This window comes from Malurus melanocephalus, unplaced genomic scaffold (genome assembly GCF_030028575.1).
Source record: "Malurus melanocephalus ecotype Western Australia unplaced genomic scaffold, MMel_1.1 scaffold_945, whole genome shotgun sequence".
NCBI classification, from domain to species: Eukaryota; Metazoa; Chordata; class Aves; order Passeriformes; family Maluridae; genus Malurus; species Malurus melanocephalus.
In genome coordinates, this window is record NW_026624177.1 from 26,525 (window position 1) to 53,865 (window position 27,341).

The 27,341-nt window shown below is 40.1% G+C and overlaps 2 protein-coding genes across 4 annotated transcripts; one reads left to right on the forward strand and one right to left on the reverse strand.

The window, feature by feature from the left end:
* On the forward strand, window positions 1-9,159 carry BAG2 (BAG cochaperone 2). The gene is made up of 3 exons (XM_057386276.1): window positions 1-269; window positions 5,967-6,076; window positions 7,060-9,159. The coding sequence occupies exons 1-3, from the start codon at window positions 97-99 to the stop codon at window positions 7,458-7,460; spliced, it is 684 nt and encodes a 227-aa protein (XP_057242259.1). The 5' UTR covers window positions 1-96; the 3' UTR covers window positions 7,461-9,159.
* RAB23 (RAB23, member RAS oncogene family) lies at window positions 7,678-27,228 on the reverse strand. Of its 3 annotated transcripts, none has more exons than XM_057386275.1 (7): window positions 27,113-27,228; window positions 24,329-24,530; window positions 23,403-23,488; window positions 18,057-18,213; window positions 16,536-16,618; window positions 15,197-15,289; window positions 7,678-14,384 (listed from the first exon to the last, which is right to left on the reverse strand). In XM_057386275.1, exons 2-7 carry the CDS (start codon window positions 24,481-24,483, stop codon window positions 14,245-14,247), a joined length of 714 nt encoding a protein of 237 aa, XP_057242258.1. In that variant the 5' UTR covers window positions 24,484-24,530; window positions 27,113-27,228; the 3' UTR covers window positions 7,678-14,244. The 3 variants fall into 3 exon arrangements, with proteins under 3 accessions (XP_057242258.1, XP_057242256.1, XP_057242257.1); XM_057386273.1 differs by lacking the exon at window positions 27,113-27,228 and adding an exon at window positions 26,691-26,837; XM_057386274.1 differs by lacking the exon at window positions 27,113-27,228 and adding an exon at window positions 26,687-26,837.
* Between the last annotated feature and the right edge of the window lie 113 nt (window positions 27,229-27,341).

Sequence of the window (27,341 nt, forward strand, 5' to 3'; positions counted from 1 at the left end):
TGAGCGAGGTGCCGGCATTCGGCCGCCGCCGCCGCCTGCGGGACGCGGGGAGGGAGCGGCCGCAGCGAGGTTCCGCCGGCGGCAGCGGCGGGTGGGATGGCCCAGGCCCGGATCAGCGCCAAGGCCAGCGAGGGGGCGCAGCAGCCGCAGCAGCCGCCGCAGCAGCAGCAGCAGTCGGGCGGGCAGCTCCGGGGCCGCTTCTACCGCTCCACCTCCATGGCCGACCGCTCCAGCCGCCTGCTCGAGAACCTGGACCAGCTGGAGCTCAGGTGGGGCCCGGGGCCGGGAGCCGTGTGCCCCGAGCCGGTGGCTCCRCACCGCGGGGCGGCGGCGGGCACGGAGCCCTCCCCTGGCTGGGGCGGGAGATGGGGGGCCGGTGAGACTTCCTGAGGGGACCGAGGGAAAAAGGGCTCTCCTTCATGGGGGCAAAGTTTAAAAATGGGAGCAGTTGCTCTAAGGTGAGGTAGCTTGGTCTGGAAATATACGAAGATAGGGATATATATATGAATGTATGAAAATAGACGTTTTTCAGAAAAAGCGCGAAGGTCTGCTTGGGATTTGTTTCCCTTCAGAGTGTGGGGAGCCTTTAGCAGGGAGGGGATGTGCTCTGCGAGCTGGGACACGGTGGGTACGAGCCCGCCGTGCATCGTGTCTGTCGTCCCACCGTGTCACCCCCCATCCCGCATCTGCGGGCAGGTGTTTTATAAGATGCGGGAAATCCGAGGATAAAACGTGGTGTCATTCGGGCTGTCGGAGACTCTGGCAAGCCKTTAAGCTGCAGTGCTGAATGCTGGCGTGTGAGGCTTCTTGTCTTTCCAACCTCCCTTTGCTCTTACTGGTTCARCTATGGAAGTTCTTGTTACTTGTGTTCGTGTCCACCTCCTCTCTGAGGTGTATTAAATCGTGTCACTATAATGGGAACAGCATTCTGCAGCTGAGGTGTGTTTTTCCTAAGTTACTGTAAATGTTGTGTGAATTTCATCGTTCACGCCAAGACTTGTCCTGACTTTTTCTGCTATTTGACGTTCCCTAAATAATACCATTTGACTTTTTTCCCAGTTTGGCCTCATGAGAGATGATACCTTGTCTTTAATCATCTTCCCTGTCTTCTCAGCTCTGCTAAATTACACAGTGTCCTTTCTGAGGTGGATGGATGTGCAGGATGCCACTGATTCACCTCCTCTGGTACTGTTTCAACACACCCTTTTCTTCATTACAGCTGCATATTGATCAGCAGCTTTCACAGAACCACCCAGCATGTTTCTAGGACTTTCCTGTAATTAAAAGAGTTCTGTGGGGTGCAGGAGTTTATATTACCCCTTTCTGCCTGCATTASTTTGCATTATTCAGGAGTGGACTCAATGTGCTGTTGTATTAGCCTTTCACTTAGCTTGATTAGATCTCCTTGAAGTCCTTTGCAGACTTTTCTGAATTTGACTAAACAAAATCACTGTCTGCAAACAAGTCTTACTGCTTACATCCAGAAGGTCTAGGCGCATGATGAATATATAATCAAAAAATGAGCATCAGAATATGCAAAAACGTATTTTAAATTTGCTAAGTGACTCTGAGACGAAGCAGACAGTTTGGTTAGCCAGCAATTAAACCCGCAGTTAAATTCTCAGTTTGCTSTGGGTTTTTCAGACAGGCATAGTTCTAAATGTGAAATAGTCATGGAAAAAAAAAGTCAGACTAATTTGATAAAAGTCACTCCAGTCTAACAGTTTTTTTTCATTCACAACTAATCAACATGCTTCATTTCATATTTATGTGAATGACAGGAGGAAAAGCTTCCAAACTTTTTCCTTCTCCCRCTGGTTTGGTTTTGCTATAGACCCTCAAGATGTTGTTTGTAAATATAATAAGTGGAAATTTGTCAAACTGAACTATACTTTTTAATTATAACCGTCAACAATCCTCAGTTCTCAAGTTGCTTAAGATCAACTGAGCTCTGAACCAACCCTCATTCCTCTAGAAATCACAGAATCATAGAATGGGTTTGGGTTAGGAGGGACCTTAAGATCATCTAGTTCCAACCCCCTGACACGGGCAGGGGCACCTTTCAGGGCACCAGGTGGCTCAGAGCCCCATCCACCCTGGCCTTTAACACYTTCAAGGATAGAGCATSCACAGCCTCTTTGGGCAACCTGTTCCAGTGCCTCACCATCTCCATTGTGAAGAATCTCTTCCTAATAGCTAATCTAAGTATACTTTCTTTCAGTTGTAAAATCCTCCAGTTTGAGCAGCCTTCTTTTTTCTCCGTTTCTTTGTGAGAGCTTATTTTCCAACAGTTACGGGTATTTTTGTATCTCCCTGATAGGTGTTTGCAGAGGGGCTCTCTTCACATGGAAAGTGAGCAGGGAAGGGGAATTAATTTGGCTGCCAGGGAGCGAGTGCTCGAGGCTGAGGTGGCAAGGGGGTCAGGTGGCACGTTTGCCCCTTGTAAGGGCTTGGACCTTCATGTTGCCGTGACTGCCAAGATATCTTGGGAGCAGCTGGAAGTGAGAGCAGAGGCTCTGTTTATGAGTCACTGTGTTGGTTGTGTTAAGTGAAAACAGTTTTATGTGTGATGATACATGAGATAAGTCAGATTCTTGCTGGATATTTTTTATCTTCATTTTTTGTACTTTTAATCTTGTTCTTTGGATCAACCACATTCCCCCCCACCAGTCATTTTAGTATTCATAGGACTGCTCACCTGGGAATGGACATTTAGCTGAAGCAGCTGAGGATGCCAGGGTGAAACACCCCATTTTTTCTCCCTCCAGTGTGTTCATCTCCATTTCAGGATGAAAGCTGCTCCATTCTCAGATATTTATTTCCTTTGAAAACTTATCTGAACCTCCAGCACGTGGGCTCTAACAGTGAGCTGTGTAAGTCAAGTCAGTGGTTTAAAGGACAGCGTTATTGCAGCTGTCCTAAGAAAGAAGGTGTCAAGTTTCTCATCTGGAAACAAAAGCACAGGCTAGTCCACCTGTTCCTCAGGGGAATGCTTGCTCATGTAAGTGGTATGTAGCAAAGAAAGGCATTGCACAGCTAATCGCTTACGAACAGGGAGGAGGAGGATCAGAAGTAAGGAATGTCTTTTTCAGTGTTAGGAAATGGATGGAATATTTAGTTGATGTTCGAAGCAACAATTACACTCCAAGTAAAAATATGATTGGATGTTTTCATCTGTTAGAAAAAGGACCATACTGCTGCATCAAAATAATTGACAACTGGATATAAATAGTATTTTGTGTTTTTTCTTTGCCTTTTATTGTTCAGTTGATTGGTTTTTTGAGACTCAGATTGTGTTTCCACCCTTTCCCACACCAGTCACCTCTGTCAGAGGTTTAAATCTTACAACTTTTTTTTGGGCCCCCYCACAGAAGAAGAGGAAAGATTTACAGAAAAAAACTGTGAAGTTAAGGATCATTTTAGGAAAGAAGTTGTGAGAACTGACTGCAAGGTGTAATCCTGACACATTATTTTATTGAGGTTGATGTGACTGTTTCCTGGGTTTTTTGTTGTTTTGATTTTTTTTCCTCCCATTAGAGTGCTGTTCTGAAATGAACCTGTCCCACTACTGTGTGACATTCTACATTGCAGTTGAAAAAATCATAAAAATTATTCTGAAGAAGCAATCAATACAAATAAAATAGTTCTTCAGATTTGGTTATGTTACTTTTTAAAATTAATGTCAATCAAAGCTCTAGTTGGTAAACTGTTTCTTTTTTTTTTGCAGTATGCARCATTAGTTCTGACAATTTGGCTTTTAGGTCCTACCTCACATACCAGGCTGGCCTTTGGAAACAGTGATATTTTAGGCACTTKCTTTAGAACTGTACCAATTCAGGACACAGCTCTGCAATGCAGCTTTTCCACATTCTTCTTAGGACCCAGCAAAGCCTGTGGAAATCATATRCTGATCTTTCTACTGAAAGCAGAACTTTAGTTTTTATGTCAGTACAATGATATACAGAATCTGATTTAAAAACACTATCAGACTTGAAATTCTGCACATCAGAATTTTAATTTACAGCTTTCCAGCAATCACAATACATTTATTAAATTGTGAAAATACTAGCTTTTTTTTTAAAAGGCATGGCAWGGCATTATGAAAATATTGCTAGACTTCCTAAATTATAAAGTGCAGACATCTGAAGTATGAAATTACTCTACCTGCCTCATTGCTCTTACTAACCAGTCCAAAATAATAATTAAAAGTATTTGCTCTTGGCATGAATTTGCATTGCATTAATTTGCATTTTCCACTCCTCCTCAGAATGAACATTAAAGGCAAGGCCTGAAGCCTGTGCTTTCACTGACTAAATTAGGCTAAATATTTTTTAAAACAACCATTTCATGAGCAGGCTGCATGTGAAGAGTGACTRTATCCTGAAATACTCCTGTTCTTCTGCTTTCTTCCACCCTCTTTTCTTTTACTGCTGTTTTTCTGAAGTTACCTGCTTTCAGCCAGCCTGTGAGGAAKGAGCAGCTGCTCCGTTCTGTCTCAGGCAATGTGCTCTCATCTGCAGACAGCAATGAGCCACTGCTGTCTCAGGGCAGCACCCAGTAATGTCAGAGTGCAGAGCACCTAAGAGACTTAACAGTGTTTTGGTTTGTTTCCCCTTTTCTGGCCAGGTTTCCTAAACATTTCAGGATAGATGGATTCTCGTGATTCAGCTAGACCTCCCAAGCAGTGCACTGCAACGCAAGTCAGGTTCACATGATACTCTTGCTTTTTTGTGGGGCYTGTGAATGCAGAGTTGATGGTTTTGGTGCAGCCAGTTCCAGCTTGGAAAGTCCTATGCAAGCCCCTACCCTCAAGTCTCAGAGAAAAACCAAGGGAGTAGGATATTTCCCTCTTTTGTACCAGGTCTTCATAGTGTTGCATTACAGTTCCCCAGTGTTCTTTTCCATATTATTCAGCTGAATGCAAAAGCCCCCTCTTTAAAACTGTGGTGGGGAATAAGACATAAATGTAGAAACCGGACTTGTATTTCTCATGCAGCATTTTCACATTGCCCATGGCAAGCTGGGTCTGTACCTTATGCCACAAGGAGGGCRGGCTGTGGGCACAGAATTACACCTTACCAAGACCAAGTCAGTGACAGGGACAGCAGTTTTGAYGAACTTTCCCTTTGTCCTCACTGCATTACATGTGTGTTTCAGCACAGTAAACAAGACTGGAGTAGGGGGTCTGGTTTCAGGAGGGACCAAGTTTCATGCTTCCCTGCAAGCTCAGAAATAGGAGCTTCTCCCACAGARGGTTCCTCCTTGTGTGAATCACAGCGAGCATCATTCTGTGGAAGGCACCAGTGACAGTGGGGGCAGGCAGTCCAGCATCTTCTCCAAGTGATCAGGCACACCACTTTGTGTCAGAGAAACCCTTGTCACATCAATAAAAGTGTGTGAGCTTTGTCCCACTCGCAGGGTTTTCTCCTTTGTGAAAGGGGTTTCAGTTTTCTGGAGTGTTTGTTGCTTTGCAGGTGGATTATATGGGTTCTACTGGTCTGTGGGTGGCACAGCAAGCCAGTGCCCCTTGCTGCCTCCATCTCTGCAGCAGCCASCTTCACTGCCAAGTTCCCTGATGGGGACTTGGTCCCTTTCTCTCTTAGTTAAGCAGCTGATAATTGCCAGTTGGCTACAGGACTTCTGTAGGGCTGTAGTACATCAGGCTTTCATATCCTGATTAACCACAAAGTGTGATAGAACAGCACTGTCAGTAAAAGATTTAAGTYTAATTGAATTACTGTTGTTTTGGTTTTCCCCTCCATTTGTTTGTTTTTCAAAAATATTGAGTCTTGAAAAATGAAGTTGCGATAGAGGAGAAGGTCATGAAATCAGAGAGTCTGTCTCATGGCTAACTAAGAACTGACTACCTACTTCAAGCCAAAGTTTAAAAAARCAGTTCTTGGCAGCTATATAGGTGAACAGCTATTTTATTATTTAAATATTTTGTTTGGTTTGACCATGTACAGGGTAGAGGCTTTCCGTGATGCRGCATCTGCTATGGAACAAGAGAAAGAAATTCTGCTCGAAATGATCCACAATATACAGAACAGTCAGGATATGAGGCACATCAGCGAAGGTGAGAAGCTGCTTCACCATACCCTTCAACTGACCCAAAGTCAAATCAGCCCATCTCTTAGGGAGCACCTCATGTGATTCTTTGCTGCTGGTAAAGGTGCACCATTGGAGCCAGCTGAGGTTGTTGAAGTGCCACCCATTATCCTGAGATCTCCTCTTCTTGACTGTAAATTCACCCTGTTCAGGTGGATGGACTACCATGAATGTTACTAATGTGTATATGAAAGCCCATACTCAGTTGACTGATGCATTTTCACAGTCGAGGTTAATATAGCTCTGCTGAGGGAGTCACATCGATGATGATAATATAGTTGAAAACACAGCATTTTAATGATTTTGACTATTGGGCAGGCATGAATGTTATAGTGTACAGCCTACAAGAACCTGCTGATTAAGATCATTGTYGTAGTTGTGTGATTCACGGCTTTAAATATATTCCCTAAACCTGATTATTAGATGCCTTAAAGTGCTGGTTTACTGGCTCTTCAAGAGCCTACATATCAAGTATGTTGCGTCCATATTTTTGAAAAGCAGCTGTGCTTTCAGAAAATAGAAAACCAGTTTTTTTCATGGCCTCTTATTATATCTARTTTTCTTTTTATGGTCTTCTGGAGTACTGTCTAAATCTCTCCTTCAGAACAGCACAGAAGTCCTTATTAAGCCAGTTCTGTTACTAAATGTTTCCTGATAATACTGTATGTTTTGCTTTAAAGTGACACAGCAAGCATTGTGTCAGTAGCAAAAAAACATTGCTTACATTTATAATAGAGTTTAATGCCTCATATCAAATGGCATCTATGAAATGAGTAGGACTTRAGCAAATGCAAAAAGCTCATTTCTGGCTTCTGGAAATGTTGTTGATTGTCACTTACTTAAAAAAAGTTGTTTATTGCTAAGTTATAGCAGTTTAAGTGTCTTGATGATGCAATTTGCACAGGAAAGTATTTGCCTGTAACCAAAGGTATTTTCTTGTTTTCCATTGAGGTGAGAGAGAAGAACTTAATTTGACTGCTAATCGCCTGATGGGCCGAACCCTCACTGTGGAGGTTTCCGTAGAAACCATCCGCAAYGCCCAGCAGCAGGAATCCCTCCTGCACGCCACCAAGATGATTGATGAGATCGTCAATAAACTCCTCGATGATTTGGAAGATGCCAAAATGCGCTTAATGTCACTTTACGGTGCGTGCACRTCTGATGTGCCAGCAGGACCCATTGATCAGAAATTTCAGTCTGTGGTCATTGGCTGTGCCATTGAGGATCAGAAGAAAATCAAAAGGCGCCTAGAGACTCTGCTTAGAAACTTGGAAAATTCTGAAAAGTCCATCACATTGTTGGAGCATCAGAAATCATCCGTTCGGCAGTCTTGCAACAGCAAACAGGATTAACGTTTCCTCCTGGCTACTTTTGGCAAACCGCAGGATGATCAAGTGCCCATAAAAACCACACAGAAGCCAAGAAAAAAATTCTCTGTATGAGCACACACATAAATACACATCCACACGCACCAAAGTATCTTTGATTGCGAGGTGCAAGCATTTAATGGGTTTTGGTGGCATCGGCATTTTCTTTCRGCAATAAGGAATGCTATCAGTTCTTTTGTAGAGTCAATACTGCTCTATTGCAAATTGTAATTGTGCTTCTGCTGAACAGACAGAAACTGAAAATCTAGCCTTTCCTACATTCTCCTGGGTTTTTTTTAAACTAAAGTTGTTTTGTCCTRTCATGAGATTTCAGCTTTTCTCTGCTGTATGCATAGTATGTGAACCAGACTTCTGGGGACAAAAGACAAATCATGGCAATAAACCAAAACCATTAATAAACTGTTTATGGTATTTTCATAAATAACACAACAGCGTTTTACTCATTACCAATTATAATTTTGCATTTTTTGAGTATTTTGAATAAACTGATCACAACACTTTTCTAGGGACAGCTACCTSCCGTTTGTAACTGAGGAAGTGAAAAGCAACACATACGTAACCAGAGATCGCAACCCATGATAGAAATGAGCCAACTCTTGCAATGCCCCTTCTGTGCCTGGTGAACCATGCTGTTCCCACCAGGTCATTATAGCTTTGAGGTTGCTGTGTGTTTCTTTTAAAAGAYAGTAGAAAGGGGACTTGTATCTTATCAGCTACTAGTCCACTTTTGCACCTTTTATGAAGCCACAGAGCAAAACTTTGACTTCTTTGACCTGACACTGTTTTGATGTCTTGTGTAGGATGGCATGGTACATCCAGCATTTCTCACCTCCTTGTGTGAATGGCTTTTGGTTTATCTTCTATCCTCTCACTCAGAGCAACTGCTGCGTATCATCACCAACCTCTGTTGCTGTGGCTCAAAAGTTGCAGATTCTAGGGTGTACCTGGAATTTTGCAACCCCCTGTAGCCTGGCCAGAGTTAAYAGTATTTCAGCCAAGCTCTGAGGATAGCAGGGGGCTCCGTGGCTCAGCCATCAGCCTTCTGAACTTGGCTCAGGTTAAAGCTAAGCTGAAGGGAGTGGGAAGGGTCTGAGTGATGCCTTGGTGGCAATGCCCAGGGTATTACAGCTGCAGCATCACACCTGGATGATCAGAGGGCACCAGCCCATGGTGAGAACGCTGCACCAGGCTCCTGCACAACCAACACTCGGAGCCCCATCGTTTTAAATGCCTTGGATGAGCTCAGGTGCTCCACAGGGAAACTCAGAGTGGYGCTTCTCGGAAACCTCAGCTGCGATGTCACTGGAACTGCATTTTATTTGAAGAAATGGCACTTCAGGTGGGTGCTTCAAAAGCAGTCAAAGTTTGTAAGAGTTGGTGACATTAATTCTATTATTCTGTTTTAAAAGATCTTCCAGCTATTCAGTAGTATTAAAACCCTTTACAGTAATACCTGGCTTGGGTTGTTTTTAAAAATCATGCTGGGCAACAGCTTAAGTTAAACACAGCTTCTTGTTCCTTAGAATACTCCTTCAGTATTCGGGGTTTTAAGGCCATTATAAGCTTATTCAGGCAAAAAGTTTAAGGTTTTTTGTTTTCTTTCTTAGATTCTCTTAATTTCTGATACCTAAAGGGGATTTTATTTTTATAGCACTTGTGCTATCACAGAATCACTGGTTTAGAAGGGACCTATAAACGTCATCTAGTCCAACACCTGTAATGAGCCTAAAATATTGCTAATTAATCCTTACTGGCATGTTAAGCAAGCAAATGTTTTTTCTGTGTCCAAAACGACATGCAAGAGGAAGCRGGAATATGTTACTTCTGATATTCTTCAGACACTTGGGTAAAGAGGCAGACACAGATGCCAACCTGTTTTTACTAAAACAAAAATACCAAAACAATGCAAAACCCTCAACCAACAGTCACCAGTGACTATTTACTTGGGGTTTTTTTTTCAGAAAATGCAACAGGCATCTTAGATATATTAATAATACTTTAATGCCACTTCCAATGTCTATAAGCATTGACTTAAACTTTGTCACTGTATTGGCCAGACCAATCATAAAAAGCAAAATTACCAGAAAGAGCACAAAAGAATCCCTACTTTGTATTTCAACCACATGGTGAAGAAATGAGAGGCAAGAGCTCAGAAACACCATTTCTATTAGACTGGGGTGCTCCCAGCTTGTTCCTTTGACGATCTCACATGTGCTGCCTTGGATCCCAGCTCTTGGCAACATATACACAAGAACCAAGCACATGTTTCTCAGATTGASGTTGCACAGCTTGTAGTTATAGCAATTTTTGAAATTTAATATACTGACAATTTAATATAACCACAAAAGACCCAATAGTAAGCAAACAATCATGTTTTAAGTTGCATGATGCAACTAGTGTCACAAGAAAACAGCAGAATTAACTTGTAGGGATTTTACAGAACAGMATAGCACAAGATGCTCAGTTTTAAACAATTATTTTTCTGCTAGAGGATTTATGGTAAGTTGACTCTTTTTTCTAAAAATCTGTTACATTTACTTGAGGTCATGGTGGTGATAAACCCAGTTATGTACATCTCTTTTAGCCACTTACATTTAAGCCATTAGTAACAATACATCTTAATCCTTGCAATGAGAAGTGTTTCTCCTGGAACAGAGTAATATTAAACTTTTTTTTAAATCAACTTTAATGAGTTCAGCAGAACTACAAATKATTTATCAGTAYTACCCTACTACTAGAAACCTGAGAATGAGTCTAGTTCAGTCCTAGGACTCACCTGGCTTTGAGATGACTCATWTAGAACATTTCAATGGGAACATTASCAAGTTTCTCATATTCCATTAYAGCACCTTTCATCTTAAATCTCAGSATTGCTGCTGCTATAGAATTTTTTCATCCTATAATTTTGATTACCTGTCTGGATGCCATTTTTAACACAATTATTCTCTCAATACTAGTTGTGCATTATAAAGAATATCTGCACAACTTTTGCTTCCTACAAAAAGATGCAAGGTCATTTTGATGAATTCAAGCTTACTGGACCATCCTTGCTCTCCARTTGTGTGTACAATTAGTGTTCAGGTACTGCAACTTCAACCAAAGGTGTATGACTACACTTAGAAAAGCAGAAGGGGCTCAGGTACCATCACTGGAATCAGAGCAGCATGTGTGTTGGCTTTGGCTTGCTATGTGATGGAACTGCAGAGAAGGGCAGATCATTAATCCTGTTAACACCTGGCAGCTCTCAGCCTAGGGGGGAGCGTGAACAGACTCCAGTGCAGGTTTGCTGAGTCTTGTGCATGTTCCCTGCRCAACCCCCCCACAGTGCTGCGTGTTCAGCTGCTGAATGCTCTTTAGATTAACCCAYCCCTACTCAAGTAATGTGAAGGAAAACTTCAAGTCAGGTGTGCTGCAGCCCAATAATGAAGAAAAAAAAATTACTGAAGCATAAAAAAATTGAACAGGAAATCAGACTGACAGTGTGGTCATTTKGACTACAAAAGTGTTGCCTTAAGACACACTGAAAATAAGAAAGCTTCAAAATTGTCTTGAGTATTTAATTTTTTTTTTAAATTAAACACACACACACACAAGCACAAAAATTAGTGTGATCAGTCGTACAACTTTGAGATTTTCTATTTCCAGTTGGAAATACATCCCTAGCATTACTGCTTTGCATCTAACGATGCCCKGCGTACTGGGAGAACACCCATTCACTGAATGGATACAACACAGAAGTGACAAAGCTGTAGTGTCATACTCTTTAGTGAATCCTTATTTCACTWAGGCAATTACTGACATTTCCTGCTAGTGGTAGCTTTATCAGCCAAAGRCAAAGAATATTGGCAAGATTCAGATAATGCAGCCAATGAGCTTTTCAGGAGATACAAAGAGAATATACAGGAGTGCAATGAAGTTTGTGTCTTCTGGCATGGGCATCTCTTGCTCCTAATCCAGGGTACCACAGGCATAACRGAGCTATATTGTCACCCACCATGCAGTCACAGGGATGCACAAAGAAGGGCATTTTTATTACTTGTAGGTTTTGCTAACTAAAACATATTCTAATGAGAACATTTTGAGTGGAGAATGAAGTAATGTTTGCAATAAAAATTATTCATGAAGGACAACACAAATGCTAAAACATTTAGGCATGTCTCTTCTTCCAAAGTTAGTGCCACTGAAGAGTGATGTGAATATCTAAGGGTTCCTGCAATATGCAAGTCATCTGGTTTACATCTACACACTAACCCCAGTAAGATAAAGAGCTAAAATTTTCAAGCAGCATATGTGCAGGGCACTTCGCAGAAAAAGCTAATTTGGGCAGTTTCAATTCAGTCATATTGGAGAACAAGCACTGCAAGGTCACAACAAAAAAAGATCCACTTTAGATTTAGGATGGGAGTAAAATGAAAACTCACTGTTACCCAATGCTGAAAATAACTATTCCTACATTAAAGTATATGCACTACATTTCAACATATTTTAAATTTATCAAGTCTCCACCTATGAAAATTTCTGCCGAGTCCTTAAAAACACTGGTCTATAGTGACAAACCTTAAGTAYAAATGGTCTATGTTAATAAATAGTGCAGTGTTACAGTATAACATGTAAGTACAAACTGCCATTATACATAATAAAGACTTTTCAGTATGCTGTACAAAGTCAAGGCAAAAAAAAGATGTTTCAGACACTTTGTGGTTTTGTTTCTTTTTCAAGAAAAATGAATAAAAACCCGTGAAACTTTCAGACAGACAATGAAATGTAAAAGTTTCCATAATAAAACCAGTTTTCAAAATTATTTATGCATACAYTCTTAAGTTGTGAGGTGACACCATAATGTTCATCTTATCCCAAGTACCTTACTTCTTAAACTGCTAAGACAGATAGGACTTTACTCCATTTATACATACAGTGATTAAATGCACTTGTTAAAAAATAGGGGCCTTTATCCAAGAGAAAATACATGAAACATCATGGTGAAGAACTACGGTTTTGCTGTAACAGCAAAAGGGATKGAGTGCCCTGAAGGCCAACTTCTTGCTAGCAACAGGAGATCTAACAGCTTGTCAAAGAAACAATGGTACTTGGTAAAAAGTCTAATACAGTAAACATAAAATACAGAGTTCAGAGATCTTTAGTGTTGTGCATAACTTGCCACCCACTTCTCTCCCTGCAGACAGTGGGAATAAAGAATACATGTCAGTTTTCATATTCATTGACTTAGAAACAAAGTCAGTCAAGCTTCCTACACGAATTCACATAGTGAAAAGTTCTTTCTTCAAAAACACACAAGATCACTCATTTTCATTCTAATACGCCATTTAAAAAACTATTAAAACTCTGATTTTTTTTAATGCAGCATATTTTGCATTTGTCACTGGCAGACTTGTAGAAATCTTCGAAAGTTAAAATTATACCATACAAAAACATGTAAACAAAATGGGTAGTTTTTAAAAGGCATGCATGTTCTTGAAGAGGATTAGAAAGTGTTTATTTATGCTAAATAAAAGGTATCTTGCTTAGCATTTTTTAAAGCACCTTAGTGATTTAGGAGCCTTAGCCCGAAAAACTTTGAAGTTAGATTTGGGCTCCTAAACATCTATATCAATTCTGTAAAATTACTGAAGCACTTCTTTGAAAATTTTTTGCCCCATGTCTCTGATCTTGCGGAATTAAGATTTCCTTAACCAGCAGCTAACTTTGAATCTGAGACAACATTCAAGAACGTCTCACTCATGTAATCAGCTGCAATTTTTTGGATCCCGTAACTTAGTTTATGKTATTTATAAAAAAATTTCAATAAGATAAATACTTTGTAACAACACTTTGCAAGTTCCTTTTTCATAGACAACACAGGATACAACAATCAAATTTGAACAGGAATATGATAATATGTTCCTTCTGAATAGCTATTAGTTTTACTGTTCAACCTGTTAAAACTGAGAAAAACAAGCTTACAAAACATCTGTAGCATAGCATTAGGTAAAAACGAGCATTTTTGGCACCATACATTTTTAAATCTAAGCTTTTAGGCCMGAAGTATAGCAAGTTAAATATACACAGTGGCAGCTTGGAAAGCCTCAATGTAACGTTTTTAAAGGACAGTTGGAAGATGCTATTTGATGATCATTAGCTGATCTCCAAGTAACATATACACTGGAACCCAGACTAAATATTCATCCCAAATGTTCACATATATACCTTAGCACACATATACATAATGCAAAGATCTTGCACCCACAGGACTGCCAGAATCCATATTAATATGGTCAGGCATWAAATGAAGTAGTGTCTTTTTGCTCTTCATTTGTGTGTCAGGTAGTGTCCTGACTAACCAATTCTAGTATTTCCTTTGAAATTTATTTGCAAGGTTGCTACATTACCTTGGGCCATAGAGTTACAGTCCGTACCTATAYGTGTAAGTATTATCCTTACATTAAATGTGCTTTGCAATTCAGCAATACCTAGTTCATAGCTCTGTAAGTAATTCCTTGAGAAAGRAAAAGCTCGCCTAATTTGTACAAAGTGCACGCGGCAGCCACGGTTCTGTGTGTCGCCACCAGGTGTCTCACGCCACACAACAAACCCACGGCATCAGCAAGTTCATCTAGATCCACCCTCTGTCAAAGAGGCACAAGATTTGCTTAAGCACCGGTAAAAATACCTCTACAGCTGGCTTTATTCTGTATTCAATTGCACAACTTCATCCAAATCTCTGAGTTGCTTTATTTCCTCCAAAAGTGGTCTAAGGTATACTGCAGTTGCTAAAAGGACTTCTGTTTTTCTTGGTCCTCTGTTTGTTGGGTTTAAGGTTGATGACATCTCCACCATTAAGAGTGCTAGAATTTTGGCTGGAGTGACTTCCACCAGCTGTATTAAAAACACCTACAGAATTTAGACAAGAAAAGCATTTGTATTTGTTTACTGCTTGCAGCAAAATACATTAACACTTTAGATGCAATGTTTGCTAAAGCATAGCAGAGCATCTCAAATGCATATACTACCTTTTATCTATTTTTGGGTCAATTTTGCTGGTAAATTGGAAGTAGAGGCAGTTGCAATTACTAGCCAGGCAGTATTTAAAGCTGGTATGCATCTGTGTAATTGAGGCAGCATATGCACTCATCTGTGTATGTTACTAACTGCACAAAGTTTCGGTTAGTTGAGTAATGTAAAAGAAGAAAAACATGATGGTTTTAATTTCAGAAACTTTGCTGATATAAAGGTAAGTAAAAGGCCTAAATAAATAAATTAACTGACTCAGAAATGCTTTAAAGAATGACTACAGAAGTTCAGAGTTTCCTTACAGAAGGCAACTTACAAACACCTTCTGACTACACACCAGATTCTTTCACTGTGAGTCTTTTAAGTCCACAGAGATGAGCAATGCTAATGCTAATTACATTAAAAAACCCAATAAGCATCCTTTCTCAAGTCCTTGCACAATGTTGTTTAAATGGATTTATTAAAAGGCCACTTGCCAAACATTAGCTAGAAACTTTTGCACATCAGTTTTACCATCTTGCAATTTTAAAGAGTCACAAAGTCATTTTACAGAAGATGATATACTAAGATACAAAGGCAATAGTTAGACACTGATTCACCTTATATTTATTCCATAAGGAATCAAAATGAGAATATAAGCTTTGATGCCACAAAATACCGTTTCGGTTTTTTTTTTGTTATAGCATACATACCAATCTTGTTACTGCTTGTATGTAGTAGTTCTGATTCTTCAGMTGTTTGTTGCTTGAGCTTCTGAAGATATTTATCAGCCAAATACTTAAAAACTGGAATGTTAAAAAGAAAAAAGGTGTATCACAGAATACTTAAAAATCATCATCATTATCATCATCATCATGCCATTGTATCAGAATTCAGCATGGTGGCAAAAGTGCATTTCACACCCCAGGTTAAGCATGATCTGGTGAGTGATTCTGGGCAGGCCTGTGTGCCTGGGCACAATCCAAGTCACTCCAGTGTCTGCCCAGCTCTTACAGTTTGCAGTACTGAAGTCTTGCACAAAAACATCTCAATACTCCTATTAAAAAACTGGCACACACATATTGCAAAATGCTTCAATTAATGCAACTTGGAATTTTTTACAGTTATGTAGGAATTTAATATATATATATTTTGCAAGAAGCCTTAGAATAATAGTAGTCATGTAAAGTCAATAAAATTTGACAACAACTTTTTTTCTAATTAACTAATGCTACCTTATTTCTATTGGGATATAAAAAGTCAACCTAGGAGTCTGAAAAAATGTAGAAATAAAGTAGAATTTTCAGAACCTGGATGTGTTATGGTTATTTACATTTGTAATTCAATTTATTTAAAGATGATACAGAAGAGTTTTACATTTCTTCTTGCAGATTTTTCCCATGCTGAATGATGTTAATAGAGAAGAAACAATGAGTTTACTATTAATCTTGACYCATTAGACAAGAATAAATCATTAGGGAGTATTGTTCATGATTATTCAAAACCAGCCCACAAAAGACAGAGAATCAAATTTTAACACGACTCTTAGGAAATTAAATATGAACATTAAAAAGTGTACTGAGGAAATCAAATATTACCAGTAGACAAAACACCTCAAGAGATGCAATCTTTTAATGTACTTTATTTAAATATAACTAAACTATAAAATAATTCCTTCAATCAATTATTTATTAACTACTAACAATTATACAATAACCTGTTCAACAACTTGTATGTTGCAATAATTGAACTTCCACATCCATTTTTCTTAAAAGCTCAGCGCTTACTCACATACATTAGGACRAAGGAGCCTTACACTGGCACTTGTAAACATTGCAGCTCTGTGTGTTTGTGGAAGGGAAAGATGTGCACAAAGTGGGCCTAACACACTGGTATCAGGAAATTTTAGCTGTGTTTAAGGCGTCCTGCTAAGGAATTTAAAAAGGATCACCACCTACGTGCAACAATGTGGAACCAGCCGGCTCCAATGTGGGGGATGCTCAGTGCTTAGGAGCAGTAGCAGGACACGCCCCACCCCGCAGCACCTCCTACCTTCGGTCACGTTCAGATCTTCCTTCACAGAYGCTCGGTAGAACCTCACTTTCAGCTTTTTTGCCAGTGCTTCTGCCTCCTCACTGCACAATGTAAGACCACTTTGTAAGTCTTTATTTGGTTCATTTGTCAGCATTTATTCTTATAAACAAAATGCTTTGTGGTAAATTAAACATGGCAAAGTGGGTTGAGAAATTGAAGACAGTCAAAAAATACCTAATCCTTAATTTCTTTACAATATTTCCACTATACAAAGAAGGTATTTTACATGCAGTTTCTTTATGACTCAAAGGAATTATTTTCAGTATTTATTGACTTCATTAAATAAACTTGCCAAGGGTTCGAAGAATGGTGTTGGTGAAACCAAAAGGAAGAGGACTGTAATTAACAGCACTATCACTGCAAAGTCTAAACAACAACAAAAAAGTAACCCTTAAGTATATATTAATGAAATAGAATGCTATGCAGTCAGGTGAGGCCACAGATGAAATCAAGAGGAAGAACTTCACACAACTTAGTTGTGAAGAACTTAACGTTAAAGAAGCTTATGGATACTTCCCTAAGGAAAATCCCATCATCAAAAAGATTATGTTACTGAGGCAGACAGTATATTCTGAGAATCAACCCTAAGTGACATACCATGAATAAAGGAGGAGCTSAAATGCAATTTTGCTTTTCCTTTGAAAAATCCTCAGAATTCTTTGGAGAGGGAGTAGAAGCTGATTTATGCCATCAATGATAGCAAACAGACAACAAAGAAAGCCAGCACAGGAAACAACAAAAAAGAAGAAATAATTTAAATCTCTCAGAAAGGTGATAGAAATTAAAGAAGTGGACAATGATCAACTTGATCATGCACTATTTCCTACATATATGCTGTGGTAAATACAAGTTAGCATTTGTTAAGCTGATTTCATGACAAAAATGAAACTGGCCATGTACACAATGGCAGAATGAACTGACAATAAAATCTGTAAAGAAAAATAGAGCAAGGAAGATTCAGSACCATGCAGTTTGAGAATATTACCACATACAAATTTCTACAATGTTTTGATAAAAATGAATAATAAAAAACAAATTAAAGAAAGCAAAGAATATTAGCAAGCACTAGCCAAATGAGACAATGTGCCTTCAGTAGCGAACAGCAGTTTAAAAGCAACTGAATTTTAATGGGAGAGAAGATTTATAGTTTTAGATTTTCTGACTTAAAAAAAAAAAAAAAGTGTGAATTATATTATGACAGAACCAAACCTTTCATGTCATTCTGCTATAACTCTTGGCTTCAGGATGCAGCATGAAACAGAAAGCTCCTGGTTTTGCAAGCATATCTTKCCCAAGCATCTACCCTCATGCAGCAACACTCGCCCTGTCTGCTTCGAGGGCACATCTGGTTGCAGGGCACAGTGGGGACAACTCAGGTACTCTTAAGTCCACCAGAAACCCCCACAGACTTCTTTTTTAAAAACTTTTGTATGCAGGGGTCACATATTGATATTTTAAAAAGTACAATTAAACTCCTACTTCTTTATGCAAGAGTCATCAAGAAGATCAATCTTATTCTGCACAAGAACTGTGGGAATGTCTCCAACTTCAGTCACAACTTTTTCCTTCCAAGTAGGGATTGCTTTGAAGGACTCTTTGTCAGTTGTAGAAAACACAAGAACACAAGCCTGGGCTCCTAGAAATACACAAATAAATTGCAAATACAAACACACACAAATTAGCCAATAAACAAAAGAAAAAATAAGTTGTAACGTATTCAAAATATGAGGGATTTTTCAAGTTTTCCCCTTAAACRTGAACTTTTACCACCAGCTTCTGTCAAACCACTGGTGATGGATTCCCCAAATGAAAATACATTGCCATATTATTTTGMCCATTACACCCATCTTCATGATGACTATGGGTCTGTTACCTTTAAAGCTAATTCCAGCACCCTGAATATATGAAGGAAAGGAACAGCAGGAGATCTGGAAAGGCTGGAAAAAGGGGAGGTTCATTTCTTGCTCACTGTTTTCCAAACACCTTAATGAAGGCCAGAAGGCAAGTATTTTTCCTGTATGTAGCATTCTCTAAAGAACATTTCACATTATCTGTGGTACAGTAATTTGGATTTTGAAAAGCAGAAATCTTTGAAAAGTTTTCAGACAAAGTTGTGATTATTTCAAGTAAATTGTTAGTAGCTTTTTGGAGAAAATGAGCGTATTTCTAATTAATACTCATTCTATCAGAGCACTACAACAAATTATACAAAAYCTTTTGTAATGGATTTACAAATAAACAATAGTTAGGCCTCATGGATATTGAGAAGGTACTTCCACATCTGAAATGTTAGTGTGTGGTCTTYTGACTGTCCATTAGCCCTTTGTTATTCTGGATGTATATGTATATTCAACTTTTCTTTGCACATACACAGATGCAGAAACACTTCATTACTTACATGCTTTCAATATACTTGTAACAGTGTAAAAGCAATAGAAAGCTAGTGTTTTTGAGACTGTAATACAATCTTGTGGTGAATAGCTCAAATTAGTATCATAGAGCATGAAATTTTTTTTAATCAGTATGAATTTTATCTCTGAGTTTGACCTAGTATCCCTGATTCCTGTATTCTGTTTATCTTTGTATTTCTTTGACACAAAGCACACAAGTTCTCTTACAAGGTYTCCTTTTATTTAGCTTTTTAAAAAMCAAGTTCACAGTCTATCTTGAGAAAGATTTCCTGTGTGCTTTAACATTCTCCCATATGCATACTACGATTCTTCTGGTAAGGTTTTATACAGAACAGTAAGAACTGCCCTAAGAACTTCAACTGAAGCTCTACCAGTAAAAAAGTGGTAATTCAGCCTAATTGTTTTCCCCATTATTTGTGCTGTAAAACTTTGTTTTCCCTACTGCCTACACCATACTCTAAAATATGCAATTACTCTGATGCAATTTCTGTGACATAGGTGTAAAATTAATTTTTCTTTCCAAAGCAGGTTAGTTTGCATTTGCCTGYTGTCTCACAAAGTAGCTTAATGGAGATGAGAGCATTCATTAAAATAACTCCCACCATCAGCGAAAATCACCTTGTTCAATTTTGAGACCAAGAAGTCCTTTGTGAAGTTTCCAAACTAAGACACTTTCACTTCATCTTTCTCCTTCCACCCAYTGTTTCTAAATGCTACCACAGGTAATAGTAAGTTTCGAGGGAAAAGCCCTGGCATGTGGTAGGTAAAGAGAAGGATGTAGCATACGACATCAGACCTTATTCAATTTACATACAGTACAGGTAGAATGCAGTGGCCAAGGACAGTAAAAATAACTAATAACTTAGCTTGACCATATTCATTTTGAAAGAGAATTATATGACAAATAATGACTTCAATAAGGAATCAAACTGAAATATTTTTGAGGACCTTCAAGATTTTTACAAAAACAGCAATAAAACAAAGAGTTATCAACAATGACAAATTCTATAGACTTATGTCATTGTGTACTTGCAAACGTGCCGATGTTTTTGATAGCTGGATTATAAGTATCAGACTTAATTAATCCAATAGCTCTGTAAGATGCTTATTTAAGCAAATAAGAACAAAAGTAGTTTTCCTCTCATGTTCAATATAAAACAGTATTCAAACATAATCTTTCTGAAGTGTGCTTCAGTATGGTGCAGAAGTTAGTATGGCAACAGAGTTCAACAGAAGATACTGTCGRGCAGAGATTTTAATAGGCAAATCCTTTTAATCTTCAAAAAACCTGCTAAATGCTCCCTATTTTTATTGAAAACACAAACCATTTAAGAAATTATGATATCCATATAAGAACTCTAAGGAGAAAAAAAAAAAGACAAATGCTAGAATTTAGGCATGTAAACCCATTTTTTTATGCAGGCACTGACAGTATTCAAGAGTCCGTAACATTATCTCAGTCATCCACTGCTAATGGAGTCATACAACACCTCTGTCATTCAACAGATTATGTACAACAGCAGGCACCAGCAGCAAAGGCCCAGGATAGTGTCAAGCAGGAGCATAACAGCTCAGGATGTTCTCAATGAATATTTTAAAGTTCTTCTGTAWGAAGCTGTTCCAGAAAGCTACTTTAAAGGACTGAAGAAAATGACATTGTGTGCAATTATTGCACTGATAATCCGTCTGTATTTTAAAATGTTCCAACTGCCTGCAGAATCACTGACATAATATTTATACCTAGAGCARTTCAGAAAAAAAATCAGAGACTAGTGCTACTTGATTCAAGTAAACCATGAGCTTGTCAGCTGAGTAGGTCTGAAAGATCCTCAGCAGACTACCCTATCCCCATAGACTCCATAAGCATATTTTTTTCCTTTSATAATGGCACAAAGCCTTTGTAATAAAAAGTGTAAGGAATTCCTTGCCATGAGGAGACTCTCAAAGGGCTTTATACCTGACCCTATTCACTTCACTCAGTTCTTTGCCTCAGCTTTTTCAGGCTACAAAAGAAAACATATTRCCTATAAAACTGATTGTGACTTGTTCAATCTTACACTGAGATGAAAATGCAGTATCATCATCTAGAAACTCTTGTTTACTGCTGATGTTCTAACTTCCRTGGATCCCGGCTGTCTTTAACAAGCTCATCAGGATTTAATGCCTCCTTAACAGTATCTAAAAGAACTGGGCCAGCATGGTCTTGCAAGCCGTTCTATTATCATAGCTGCTACAGACAAGGATTAATAAATGCAAACCAAAGCAATGCTATGAAGGCTTGATTATGCAGAATGAACTATKGTGTAATAAAGTGAGGATCCTGAGGATGTCACTAATTAGCAACTGAGTAACACACTAATGAGCAAGATGTCTGTTTTCCATCAAAAACATAACAAGATTCTTCARGATTCCAGTGGGAGCAGGTGGAAGAGGATGCATGCATGAAGAAGTAATCAAATACTGCCTTGAGAAACATTTGACTTCAATCTCATAGAACTGGTGAGAAGATACATGGTACTATACAGAAAAGAAATTATTCAGTGCATACAGTGCTCCCTTCAACTCTGAATTTAGGCTGCTGGACATCTTGCACTGTGTGATTGTGGGCATGCAACTACACTGGCTGCAYACAGTTGCCTGCACACAGAAAACCATATGACAAATCTACTGTCAGCTCCAATTCTGTTTCAAGGCTGAATGAATTTGGTCCCTGGACAAGAAACACTCAGAGACAGCCTCTGAAGCATTCATGTGTGAGCATGGATGAGCACCCAATCACTGAAGAACTGACAATGCACAACATCTCAGGGCAGTACATAAAGCCCTAGTGCAGCAATAGTGGGACACTGACCTGTGGCATAGATTAACAGCCAGCATCTATCTTACCTATCTTAGAGGTGTCCTCCCCTYAACAGCAATAATTAGCAACAAAATCCTTTCACTTCCAAAGTAAGCTTGACTTCTTGCTTCTATAATAGTGTGACTGCTGAAATTAGACTAAAATTGCATCCCAGGCTCTTCCGATTTCCCTTGTGCTTCATGAGTCAAAGTCTAGTGTACAGCAGTCACTGTATCCGACACCTTGAACTATTTATTACATATCCATCATGCTGCTACAATGCATACAGGATGACTCTGCTCTTCTTCATAGCAAAGGAACTCCAAGGCAGAGATCTAACAGCACTATGCTGACTATGAGTCATGACCAAGATTTCCAGATATTCATGGAATATTTTTTTTAAACCACCAGRCTGCTTGTGGTGAAGCCAGTAGGTGTACTGAGTTCTTCTCAACACTCCATATTCTAGCCTATCAGACCCACTAATCAGAAAGGAGAAAAAGTCTTTGGCTTTAAACAACTGGGGACAGCAAAGCACACGAGAGCCAAAGAAAGGCCAGGAGAGTAAAAAGGAAGCTCCGAGAGAATCCAGTACTACCATCTAAATTCACATGCCCAACTTGTCAGCTGTAAAATGGCAGAATTATCTATATCCATATAAAAAAAAGAAGAAAGATCTTTTTCTGAGGAAATAGCAATCATCAATTATGAGCTACAAGAAATATTACCACAAAAACACACTCTTAGTTAACAAATCCATTATGAAACATAGAAAGCTCACAAGACTTTAACACCCTAAAACATATTTTATCTCTGAATGAGGTATACACCATAGCAGTAYATTTTTCCCCACCATCAGGTAATTAGTTTGCAAGAACTGAACAGTGAAATCTTTGCCAAGTCATTGATATCTCTCCCATTAAAAAAACCAACAAGAAATATTTTAGAACCATTGTTGAATTATAAACAAAGAAAGTTTAACTATGYAATTTGAAAGTGGCTAAATAGATAAGCTGCCTTTACACAAATAATACAGTTTATTTTTTWAAGTAAAATTTTTCTTATTGTTCTTGTTATAATGCAGTCAAGGCAGACTGTACTAGCAAAGAACTGCTGTGCCTTGTAAACTGTCTTTCTAGRATGACTAGTGGATTTTTCTCCCCTTTAATTAACTACTAAGTGCCTCATCCATAGTTTCTGGAACATTTACAAAKATGTGTCTCACAGAAGTAATGAAACAATTTTAAAGGGAAAACAGAAGAAAAATTTGCATATGACTGTTTGAATGTCTACATTCTGTCCAGTTTCTGTGCAGTTATTYGTATGTTTTCTAAATGGCACAATGTTTTCTGAAGGGCACTACTGCATAAACCAGCACATAATTGAGACAAGGAACTTGCACAAAGGGAAAAAATATTTAAGAACTGAAAAAGCCGAACTGTAAGAACTCMAACAACATGCTTTGCACACACATGAAATAACTAAAATTCTTAATACAAAGATGAGAAAATATTTTAGGAATGTGCGGACCAGAAAAACTCAACAACTACCAAACAACAAACACGCTATTTTCACCTCTGTAGTAGGCCTTCGTTATTGCATCAAATTCCTCTTGACCTGCAGTGTCCCATAACATTAGCCTGACATCTTCACCATTAACTCTGAAACGAACAAGGCAATTTTGTGATGAATACAGTAACAGGAACAAATCAAAACAATTGACAGGGAAATTCTTATGTTTCTAAGCTGTAAGAGTAATCCAAGTCAAATTTACCTGGATGTAAGCACAATGCAACTTACTATTAATGAACATTCACCCTCATAACATACTATGGTAATAGTCCCTCAATTACATTATATGCTCTTCATGAACATATAATTGTCTTTCTGACAATCTGTATTACATTTTYCTCTTCCTTTCCWCTTCATCCTCTACATTTCCCTCTAWGACAAAAAATAAGATGRATCTCAAAACAAAACYYGGGTGYCTGAAGAATGGTGCTTTTGTCTTTTTAATRAGCGTACAGAATTTATAGAATTTTCTCACTTCCCACGACTGTAAGATTTTCTACTTTATCAAACATAATTGGATATTACCTGTTTATACTCTTAAAGATTCAAATTACTTCTTTCATTCATTTTTTTCTACATTGGCTAATAAATTTATGTAATTGTTTTACCATAAGCAGTTTCATTTCTTCACAAGAAATTACCAAAAAAATTCACAAAAATAATCAACAGGTGGAAGAATATAAAGGAAACTTGTCAGAGAGCTTGATATGTCAGAGATTCCAGATTTTACTTATAATTTTAAATTTTTGGATGGAGAATAAAGGATATAAGTTTAGCCCACAGTGCAAGAGAGAAAACAACTCCCTTTAGTGTGCTTCAGAAGTGGCAGGCCTTGTTTACCAAGTCTTTGTAAATTTCAAGATTACAACAGAGAAAAGAAATAGAGAGAGAGGTAAAAATCAATAGTATGTCATCTGTTTAATACATACTGGATCTGTCTTTCCAGGAAATCTACACCAATAGTTTTCTTGTAGTCTTTTGTAAAAATCCCCTTGCAATATCGCTGAATCATACTGGACTTCCCAACAGCTCCATTTCCTACTACTACCACCTTGATGGCAACCTCCATATCTTCTTCCAACATCTTTGCGTCTCAGGTGACTCTCTGGTTTATTCAGGAAACTACTGATTCTGTCAACAAAGTAAATAGCTATTATGTTCATAAAAATGCTGTGAATAGAAAGCAAGAGGCAAGATGATCACACAGATTAGGGTGAATATAGATAGTGCCATTTATTTCTGTCTCTGTCACAGATTGTTTAAGAGACCTCAGGCAAGTTATTTAACTAGCTTTGGTTTGACACTTATTAATTGAAAATTAATAAAAGTTGAAAATAGAGAATTATTTATTTGGCTTATTGCAAATCAAGATGTTTTGGTGGCTTTTTTTCTTTAATGAGGAAGAACTTGAGGCACTGAACTACAAAATTACAGAATTGTTAACATTGGAAAAGATCTCAAAGATCATCAWGTCAAATCATTTACGCAACACTGCCAGGTGCTAAACCACGTCCCTAAGTGCCACATGTACATATCTTTTAAATACCTCCAGGGATGGTGATGTGACCGCTGCCATGGGCAGCCTGTTCCAATGCTTGATAACCTTTTTACTATAGAATTTTTTCTAATATCCAACCTAAAACTCCCCTGGCACAACTTGAGGCCATTTCATCTTGTCCTGTTGCTTGTTACTTGGGAGACAAGACTGACCCCCACCTTGCTATAATCTTTTTTTCAGGCAGCTGTAGAGAGCAGTAAGGTTTCCTCTGAACCTTCTTTTCTCCGGGCCAAACAACCCAGCTCCCTCAGCCATTTCTCATAGGACTTGCGCTCCAGACCCTTCACCTCACTACCCTTCATTGCCCTTCTCTGGACTCAMTTCAGCACCTCAGTGCCTTTCATGCAGTGAGAGGCCCAGASCTGGACACAGCACTSGAGSTGTGGCCTCACCAGTGCTGAGTACAGGGGGACAGTCACTGCCCTGGGCCTGCTGGCCACACTACTGCTGACACAGGCCAGGATGSCAYTGGCCTTCCTGGCCACCTGGGCTCATGTTCAGCTGCTGTCAACCAGCACCCCCGGGTCCTTTTCACTGGGCCACTTTTCAGCCTCTCTGMCCCCAGCCTKTAGCTCTGTATGGGGTTGTTGTGACCCAAGGGCAGGACCCAGCACTTGGCCTTGCTGCACCTCACACTCTTGGCCTTGGACCATCGAGCCAACCTGTCCAGATCYCTCTGCAGAGCCTTCCTACCCTCCAGCAGATCAACACTGCCACCCAGCYTGGTGTCAGCTGCAAACTGACTGAGGATGCACTCAATCCCTTCATCCACAGATCACTGATAAAGATACTTAACAGGACTGGCATGAACASTGAGTCCTGGGGAACACCACTAGTGACCATGTGCCAGATGGAATTMAATCCATTCACCACTGCTCTCTGGAACTCCATCCCCCAAACATGTGCCTCACTCCAACTTTTCTCTAGGGAGGCTGGTTTTATCCCTTTCTCCCTTCACATCTAGCCTAAAACTTCCTAATTAGTGAGTCCTACTAAATTTTGTAAAAAAGAGATACCCTCTTTGAGACATATACCCCACATATTCCCAGCAGGTGTGGTTGTTGTGTAAACTGACCCACCATCAAAAAACCCAAACCTTGCCTGTTATCAAAATTCTATCTCTTCCTCTTTCTTCCTATTTCATTCCCTGTGATTGGAAGGCYAGAGAAAATACTGCTTGTGCTCCTGATCCCTTAATCAGTTTCCCCAAGGCTCTGAAGTCTCTACTGACTGCCCTCAGACTTGCTGCAATTTCATCACTCCCCCCTGATAAAAGCTAAGTTTTCCCCACGTTTTGCTGTGCCGGAATATCATCACTGTACCATTTTGAAGCTGYAGAGTGGCAAATTTCCACCCAAGAATCAAATCACCCTCCTTTCGAAGRAGGGGAAAATACTCTCCTTTTAAGGGCTCTGCCCATCAGCATGCTCGCACCCCGGGGGCCACCCGATATCTTCGCTCGGCTCGCCCGGACAGATGATGTTTCCAGGCTGCATTAACCATCAGCCCACACCCGCTGTTAGGCAAGCCCCGTTAGCCCCGGGAAGCCGGATGGCCATTTTGGGTGAGAACAGCGGCCCGCCCGGGGGTCTCCGCGCAGGGATCCATCCCGCCGACACCCCCGGCCCTGCCGAGGCTCGGCCGCCCCGGCCCCTCCCGCGGCCCCGGCCCCGCTGTCCCGAGCCCGGGGCTCCCCGGCTCCTCCCCGCCCGCCCGGGGCCCCTCTCACCAACCCCTCACGGAGCGGGCGGGCGGCGCTCTCTCCGACAGCACGGCACTGCAGGGACGCAGGGAAGAGCAGACGGAGGGAAGGCGAGAGGAAACCGCTCGCTGGGGCCGACCCAACCCGGACGCACATCCCGGCTCCCCCGCCCGGAAGCGCCGTCAGGACCGGGGGCGCCGCTCGGGGAGGCGCCTGCCCGCTGCCCCCGCCCCGCSCCGGACCCCGCTCTGKGGGGCTGCCCGAGCCCTCCCGCCSGGCTGGCCTGGCTTGGGGTGCTGCTCCTTCTCCGCCCGAGTCGGGCTTGAGGCGRCGGGAAGCGGCTTCTGAGGGGTTTTTGTCTGGAGTGCCGAGGAAAGATTCGGACAGGGCTGATCTCCCTGGCCCACGGGTGCATTACCCCCTGTTCACTCCCTACCCGCCGGCCTTCCTCACCTCATCCTCCATGGAAAACAAAACTGTGATCAGCCACGGSCTTTCCTTAGGATATCACGGAAGGCAGCTGCGTGCCTGTGGGCAGCACCCTTTTGTTTTTGACCAAAGTAGGCTCATCACTGTAGCACGTGGTTTGTCAGCTCCCAGAATATATTTTAGGATAAATTGGCATAACTGTAGGCGTGGCAGTCTTCAAACCTGAATATTTTAACCTTCATTAACGCCTTGT